This window comes from Myotis nattereri (assembly GCF_964212035.1).
Source record: "Myotis nattereri genome assembly, chromosome: 3".
Classification (NCBI taxonomy): domain Eukaryota; kingdom Metazoa; phylum Chordata; class Mammalia; order Chiroptera; family Vespertilionidae; genus Myotis; species Myotis nattereri.
In genome coordinates this window covers 207,498,024-207,506,096 of record NC_138077.1, presented here as the reverse complement: position 1 = coordinate 207,506,096, position 8,073 = coordinate 207,498,024, and the positions used below count along the sequence as shown (strand labels likewise).

General features: G+C 62.5%; 1 protein-coding gene across 2 annotated transcripts; it reads right to left on the bottom strand.

Moving 5' to 3' along the window:
* Positions 1-716: 716 nt before the first annotated feature.
* Positions 717-4,540, bottom strand: HSPB7 (heat shock protein family B (small) member 7; the record flags this gene model as incomplete). Of its 2 annotated transcripts, none has more annotated exons than XM_081088157.1 (3): positions 717-2,297; positions 3,384-3,517; positions 4,083-4,540. In XM_081088157.1, 3 exons carry the CDS (start codon positions 4,270-4,272, stop codon positions 2,118-2,120), a joined length of 504 nt encoding a protein of 167 aa, XP_080944283.1. In that variant the 3' UTR covers positions 717-2,117. The 2 variants fall into 2 exon arrangements, with proteins under 2 accessions (XP_080944283.1, XP_080944284.1); XM_081088158.1 differs by having other exon boundaries at positions 717-2,249; positions 4,083-4,272.
* Between the last annotated feature and the right edge of the window lie 3,533 nt (positions 4,541-8,073).

Sequence of the window (8,073 nt, the reverse complement as noted above, 5' to 3'; positions counted from 1 at the left end):
CAAGGTGAGCCTGACCCTGCAGGTGGGAGTTGAGGAAAGGTGGGGGCTGGTCCGGCTCCTCCCCCAAACCTCGGGCTGATGAGTGTCGGGGCTGCAAATAGCCCAGTGGAATCCGTGAGTCACCTCGGCTGGAAATACCACGCCCCCTCTCCCTCTCCCTCCCCTCCTCCTGCTAGCAGCTCCAGCTGCAGGGGGCCAGCGCCCGGCAGTGATTTCAGTATCACCTGGTAGGGTGTGGGGTGCGTATGGGGGCAGGGGGTCTCTCCAGAGACCACCCAGACTCCTCAACTAGCCAACACCCCAGCCAGGTTTCAGCTCTGTGACCCTGGGCCAGTCACTCAGCCTCTCTGATCCTCAGTGGCCATCTGGTAGGAGATAGGCTTCAAGGAGGCAGGGACCCTGGGCAGCTGACCGGCCTTTGGTGTTCCTGCACCTGGGACTGTCCTGGCCTGGGCAGCAGGTGCTGGCTGGCAGTTGGAAGAGAAGGCACTGCAAGGCTCTTCACGGAAATAATTCCACATCCGGCCCGGGTGGGTCTGGAAGCCAAGGGAGGAGGCCAAAGGACACCCACATTTCTGTAAGGTCTTGAGCTTTGCGTGAGCTACTACCCCCACCCCAACATTTCAAGGGAGGCATGTCTGTTTATCCTGGGGTTTTCCCACGCCAGCTGCCTCCAAACCCACCCCAAATGTGAGAACTTCAGGCAGGTGGTCTCCAGAAGTCTGGGATTCTGTCGTTTATTGTGTGCGCAGGGTACAATGCCAGGACCCTCCCATGCCCTTCTCCCCTCGAACTGTCCCCTAAGAACCACAGAATGGCAGGCGAGAGGCCACCCTACCCTGTGATGCACCCTCCCCTTACCCCTGGTTTTGTATGTGGAAATGGAGCCAGGATCATGGCGGGCAGCTGAGGCTCCCCAAAATGAAGGCTGCCTGAGCCCCTCCCTGGCCTGGGGAACAGGAGGGAACTGGCTGGGGGCTTTCTCCAGCAGAAAGATGTGGGGACAGGCAAAGGCCGAGAGAGGCAGAGAGGGGGAACTACTTCCCGGTACCCAGAGGGGGGCGCTTTGAGAGGAGCCTCGGACTTCCTGGGTTTATGTTCATGAGCAAGTTGGGCAGCCACCTGCTCAGAGACTCAGCTTCCCCCCTGATGAATATGGAGATTGGATCTGACTTTAGAATGTTCTGAATTTGGACTCAACCAATGGTAATGCTTAGGATTCGAGCGGTGTACACACGCCAAACCTATAGATTCATAGACTGAGGAGGGGGAAGGACTGGCCATGGCGAAGGTTGGCCAGACACTGGTCTGACCTTGAGACCCAAAGCCCCACCCACGGTCTCACTCCCACATGGGTTCGGTGATCCCTCTGCGTGGAGGCAGCCCCAGGAGCCGCGGCCTGGGGGCAGGGGGAGGACCAGCCGCACCCCTCAGCCTGGCCTGGCCTGGCCTGGCCTGGGGACATGAGCAGGTAACAGATGGCAGGAGTTTCACACCGTTTGTCACGAACCAGCTGTATTGGAAAAACCCCATCTGTATACAAATGCCCTGGCACAGCTGGCTGGCTGGGCGCTCCAGGTGGGTAGGCAGCTGGTTTGGGGCTTAGAGAGTGGAAAGGGGAGGTTTCCATCATGGCTGTCTCCTGGCCTCCCTGTGCCCCTGGGGACCTGCCTCGCCTGCTCCTCTTGCCAAGGGGGCCGCAGTGCCCTTCCCCACCCCTGCCTGGCAGAGCCTCCATAGGGCAGCGGAGCTGCTGTCCGTCTGTCCTGCAGATTATTTGCCCAGAGACCCTGCCTCTCCGCAGCTTCCTTCCCAAGTGGGCTCTCTGGATCTCCCTTCCCCACCCCGATCCCTTTGTTCTGCACTAAGAGAGGCCACATCTGGAAGGCAAGGGGGCTCCTGTCCTGTCCTGGGCAGAGCAGAAGGCCTCCGTTTTGGGGTGGGGGTGACCCACCTGGGGTCTTGGGGGTGTCAGGGCTGGGACCTGGGCTGAGATGTCCTGGCAGCTGTTATGAGGGGTTAGGGAAAGTCTGGCAGGCCAGTGGCGCGGTAGGGGTGGGTAGGGGGAGTCGGGGTGGGGGGAGGGGGAGTCGGGGAGGGCAGGGGAAGGGCGGCCCTCAGATTTTGATCTCTGTCCGGAAGGTCTGCTGGACGTGCTCCGTGTGCGGGTGTCGCCGGGCCCGGATGGTGAGGCTGCCGTCCTCCCTCAGGGCTGAGGTCACGGAAGTGGGGTCCACGTCCTCGGGCAGCTGGCATTTGTGAGCGAAGGTGTTCATGACCGTGCCGTCAGCTGCCAGCTGCGGGGGAGAGCTGGGTCAGGGCCGGCTGCCCTGCACCCTGTCCGGCTCATGTCAAGCCCCAGCCCCTTCTCCCCCGTCCAAGTCCAGCGGGGCCTCCCGCTGAGAGGTCTGCTCTCAGGCTGTTGCCCAGGATGATGGTGGCCACAGGCCCAGGGCTATGCAGGGACAGGTGCACAGGTGCTGAGGGTTCCAATGGGCAGGCAGGGGGCTTGGCACAGGGCCGAGTTGGGCCCTCTGGACACCCAGCCCCACTGGGTCTCCACGGTCAGGGCCGGGCCGGTGGCCCTTCCCCCACGGCTTGGTCAGCACACAGTGTCCAGAGGAGCCTGGTGTGGCTGAGTCACTGGCGGGAGTGGCAGGGCTGGCACATGCTGCCCACTGGTCCTGGTGCCCACAATCCTTGGCTTCCCTGACAGGGTGCCCCGGCACCTAGCATCCTGCGCTCAGGGAGGGAGCTGGGCCCTGGGGGCTCTGGCAGAGCTGTGGGCAGCCCCTCTCCTTGACGGGGCACCTGTGGCTGTGGCCCACTGCGGGCAGCGTCCAGGTTCAGCTGGTGGCACACCCTCCTCCGAGGGCTAGTGACCCAGTGACCCTGAGAGCCTGGGCAGAGGGAGTGTGGGGTTTGGAGTGTGGGATCCTGGATGACAGGGACTCTAATTCAGGGGTCCCAGGTTGGAGGCTGGGCCTCTGGAGCCAGGAGGGAAGAGGGCTTGAGGGGTGTCATGTGGGGGAACTCTTCCCGCAGCTGTCCAGGTGAGTCCCCAACGCACCTGTCCTCACTCAGCTGTCCTCACTCAACCACCACCTCCCTCTCTCACCTCACAGCTCAGGTGCCCCCTGCCTGCGTCCCTCCCCCCTCCCATTCCCCTGGGGCCCTCTCAGCTGCCCAGCTCTTGGAAAACGGATCTCGGGGCAGAGAGAGGCAGTAACGGGGATCCTGCGGTCCCCGAGCTACAAGAGCAAGGTCTCCCATGTGCCCTGGGGACTTCGGAGGGACATGGGATAGAGTCTGGGGTCCCAGGATGAGACATGGGAGTAGGGTACAGGGGCAGAACCTGGGGTCCGGGCGGGCGGGCAGCTCACCTTCTCAGCGCGCACCTCGATGTGGTTGTTGGACGTGGTGACGATGATGTCCTCAGGGGAGAAGTCGCTCACGTCCACTGCAAACTCATAGGCATCGCCAAGTGTCTTGATGTTGCCCGGCCCCCCAGTGCGGGCTGTGGGGAGGGCTGCCGTGAGCCGAGCACAGAGCAGGCTTGCACCCAGAACTCAGGCTTCCGGCTCCTTCTCCTGGGGAGAGGGGAGGCCCCCCAGGCCTGACTTCCCTTTCAGCTATTGCTCCTAACCTCCCTGCCCACCCTCCTCACCTCTTGCAGCCTGCCTTTGCCATGGTGGGGCTGGAGCCTCGCCAGGCACAGGTGTGTGTGTGTGTGAGTGTGTGTGTGAGTGAGTGAGTGTGTGTGTGTGTGTGTGTGTGTGTGTGTGTGTGTGTGTAGCAACCCGCCCCACACCTAGAGTAGGGGATGCGTCCCCCCCTCAACCTCATGAAGCCCCTCAGAGCTCCTCCAGCTCCCTCTGTGGCCATCAACACCATAGCTGGCCCCGGGCCACACCTGTTCCTTGAAGGCCTGCCTGTTCTCATGGCCACATCTGTCTCTGTGGCCACATCTGTCCTGGTGGCCACGTGCAGCTGCAGCCACAGCCACATCCAGAGGTGCCCGGAGCCGGTGTCCCCCCCCCCCCCCCGGCTGTCCCCCATCCCGCAGAGCCCCGAGCACTTGCCTGGGAAGGTCAGGGGCTCGGAGCGGGGCCGCATGAAGCTGCCAAAGTCCTCGGAAAACATGCTCAAGGCCTTCTCCATGGGTGGGTCCTGGGCTGGGAGGGCTCGGGCAGCTGAGGAGGCCGAGGCCGAGGAGGAGGAGGAGTGGAAGCTTCTCTCGGCTCTGAAGCTGGAGGAGGTCCGGTGGCTCATCCACAGCGGGCAGCCGGGCCCGGCCAGGCGGCAGGGTGGACTCAGGGGTGTGGGTGGCGGGCTCCGGGGGAGTGTGCCGGGCCCGGCTGCCGGCGCTTTATAAGGCCCGGCCGCCCGGGCGCAGGGCCAGCCCCTTGTCTACCGGCTAAATTTAGGCCTCGCCGTGGCCCAGAGGGGCTGGAAATCTTCTCCAGTGAGACGGTCCTGCTGACAGTCCAACGCACGCAGGCCCGTGAGGCTGAGCTCATAGCCTGGCATTCCAGGCCGATAACTCCAGCCCTGGGGCCGCACAGCAGCGGGGAGGGCGCCAGAGCTGTCCCCTTGCCACTCAGACCCCGCGCCCAGGACCTGTGTGTGTGTGTGTGTGTGTGTGTGCATGTGTGTGCATGTGTGTGTGTGTGTGTGTGTGTGTGTTGGGGGGGGGGGGTCCGTTTCTCTTCCCCATCAGCCAGGGGCTCTTAAGGACTCTGCCTCCCCTGTTAGAGGGCATACTCCTTGTGGCCAGGCGTTTCTATGTCCTGTCCCCTCTCCCCCGAAGTCCCAGCTGTGGTAAGAGGGGATCTGAGTGGTAAGGGGTCAGGGACCAGGAGATGCCTGGTCAGGAGGTCGGGGTGGGTGCAGGACCCCCACCTGCTGGACCCCTGTGTGAAGTGAGGGGCTCCTTCCCTCGGGGCAGGCAATGTTTACAGACGTCTCTTAGGGATGGGGGTTGGGGGGTGAGAATGTGCAGCTGTGCCCCTGCCAGCCCCCACTGGGACCCAGACTCCATGCTTGCCCCCCGCCCCCCCCCCCCGCACACTCTGGAACATTTTGGGGGCCCCAAGAGGAGGAAGCTAGCAGCCTGAGGCAGGGCTGGGGGTTGGGCCCCACGCAGGGAATTTGGTAATTGCCCCTAAAGATCTGGAGGTTGTATTTCTGGGAACTGCTTGACCTCCGGCTTGAGGAGCCCTGGGACCAGCGGGCAGGAGTTCGGGAGGCAGAGAATTCCGGAGACAGTCCTTCTAGCTCTGGCTTCAGGGCCTGCAGGCTCCTAGGGAGGAGCTTCCAGGATGGTCCATTTGCTCCCCACACAGCTCTGAAAGGAGGCGTCACCCCCATTTTATAGATGGGAGATAGCCACTCAGGGCAGGCCCTTTGCACAGGGCAAGCAGCACAGCTGGATTCGAACCCGGACATTTCTGATCCAAAGCCTCCTAGGAGGGCGGGTGACCTGAACACACATGTGTGGAGATGGGCTGGCTCGGAAGCCCCCGAGAAGCCCCTGTGTGCTCTCCACAGCTCAGCAGAGCCAGGACTGACCTGGGAGGCGGGGTAAGGGGGGCCAGGGAAAGGCCATTCTGAGAAGAGAGTGGGCCCTTCGCATCTGCCCAGGCTGCAGTGTGGGGCCTCCGCTCTCCTCTCCAAGTCCTGCCTTCCTCCCCCACGGAGGCCTCTCTGATTGCTGCAGTGCACACCAGGGGCCCCTGCCCCGATGCCCACAGTGCCGCCTGTCTGCCCACCCAGCTCCTGGCAGTGTAACCTGGTCCTCCTGGGTCTGTGAGACTGACAGCTCCTCCAGGGCACGGTTCACTGTGTCCCCGTTAGAGTGGGAGTTCCCGAAGGTGGGCGCTGCTTCTCTTTTCTCTGGCTCCCACAGAACGTCATTCTTGGGGGCTCCATCTATAGGGGTGGTCCCTGAAGGGGGGCCAAGGCAGTGGCTGGGGAAAGAGGGCTCCTTCACTCCAGGGGAGATTCCTGCCTGGAATCCCTGCCCCTGACACCCATCCTGGCCCAGGGGGCTGCCAGGAAGTCGCCAGCACCGAGGCAAGATGGGAAGAGGGTGGGGGAGGTGTGGGGGGGCCCATAAGCCTGCCGCCCGCCAGGGAAACAGGAGCCAGTGGCTAAATGCAGACACACTGTCATGGTGCTGAGGGCCTGAGTCACTGCTCCTGGACGTCAGATCTCATTCCCCACCTCTGCCCACCGTCCCTCCCCCTGCCCCCCTTCCCGAGCCATCGCCCACACATATACTGCCTCCACTGGCTTCGGCGGCCAGGAGGGACCCTGAAGGTCATCGGGGCCATCGCCCTGTCTCTGGGCCTGCCTCTCCCTTCAGATCACAGGGATAGAAGGAGCTTCAGAGATGATCAAATGCCCTGAATCCCCAAACCTGCCAGGGCATCCAATCACCTGAGGGAATTTGGACAAACCCAGAGCCTTAACCTGCACCCCAAGATTCTAATTTGGGGCCCTGGGAAGGGACCAGGAATCTGGTCCCATCAGCTCTCCACACAGCCAGCCCACAGGCCAGTGCTTGGAAACCACCCAGCACTCAGTAGGTTTACTGAACACCTACTATGTGCCAGGCACTGTTCCCGGCTCTGGTGTGAATGAGGCCGAGGTAGGCCCTGCCCCACGGCTCCCAGGCCCCCCTTACCGGACAGAAGAGGAAACGGAGGCGCTGAGTGTGGGGGCCAGTTGGGGGTGGGGGACCAGCTGGGGGTGGAGGAGCTGCTATGGCTTTAATTAAGCCCGTTCTCCCTCCGCTGCTGCTGGGGCTCGATGAAGAAGGGGGAGAAGTGGAGGGGCTGGCATGTGGGGGTACAGAGCTTTGGGAGGGACTTGTCACAGCCACCACAACCCCCGCCGCCCTCTTCCCAGCTTCCTGGTGCTCGCAGGGCCGGGGGGTGAGGTGTGGACGTGCTGGGCCTGCTGGCTGGCTGACCCTGGCTGTGCGATTGTAGCCAGCGGCTGCTGGAGGCCAGAGGTGGGTCTGGGATGTCGACGGGGCAGCAAGCCCCTCCCCACCTCCCACACACAACACACACAGGCTCCTATTTTGGATTGACTTGACCTGGCCTCTAGGGGAGGGGGTGGCTCAGGCTCCCAGGATTTTAACGAGTCATTGAAGGGCCATCATGATTTTCGGGGGTGGGGGTTACTTGGGGGAGGGAGGGCCATGGTCCCAGATCTCTTGCCTAAATCTCTCAAAAGTGTCAACAGACAAAAATCCTCTGCTCTGTGCCCAGACCTTGCCCTGGTTGATTCAGTCACCGGAGTTTGAGGAGCTCTGGGTAGGGGAAAAGGCACACAGTCTAGGTCTGGGCTCAGCCTCTGCTGTGTGACTTTAGGTGAGTGACTGCCTCTCTGATCCTCCATTTGTCATCTGCAAAATGGTGGTGCTGTCCCGGACTCACAGGGTGCTGGGAGGATGAACTGAGTTGTAGACTTAAGGGCCTGGCACGTAGGCAGGGTGTAACATGTGCTTATTTCCTCACCATGCCCCCCATGCCCTGGCTCCTACCCTCTGTTTGGGGTGCGACAAAGTCTGGGCATTTACCCAGAAGCCTTGTGGTTTGAGAGGCCGTTTTCTGAGACTGGAGAGGCTGGACACCAGGATCAAGTCTAAGTTCGTCCCCAGGCCCCGGCCACCGGGATTCGCTACCCACTGCTCCAGCTGGGGGCCTCCGCCCAGCTCTGAGCGAGGTGGGCTGTCAGGGCAGGACCGTGGGGTGCTGTGCAGGCTCTGGAGACAGGCAAACCTGTGGGAGGCGTCCCAGCTCTGCTCTTGGCCTCTATGACCTTGACAAGCAGCCGCCTCTTTGAGACTCCCTTTAAATGGGAATAATGCCGCCCCCCTGGTTGGGTCCCAGGGGCACTCACTGATTGGGGGTGGGGTGTTGGCACACAGCAAGGGGGCAGCGATGACAGTGCCCCACCTTTGCCCCAGCCCTTCCTCCTCCTCTGCCGGCTCCCTCCCCTCTCCTTTCTCTGCTCTTTCAGATCCCTTCCATACCAGCTCTGAGAGTCCAGGGCCCGACC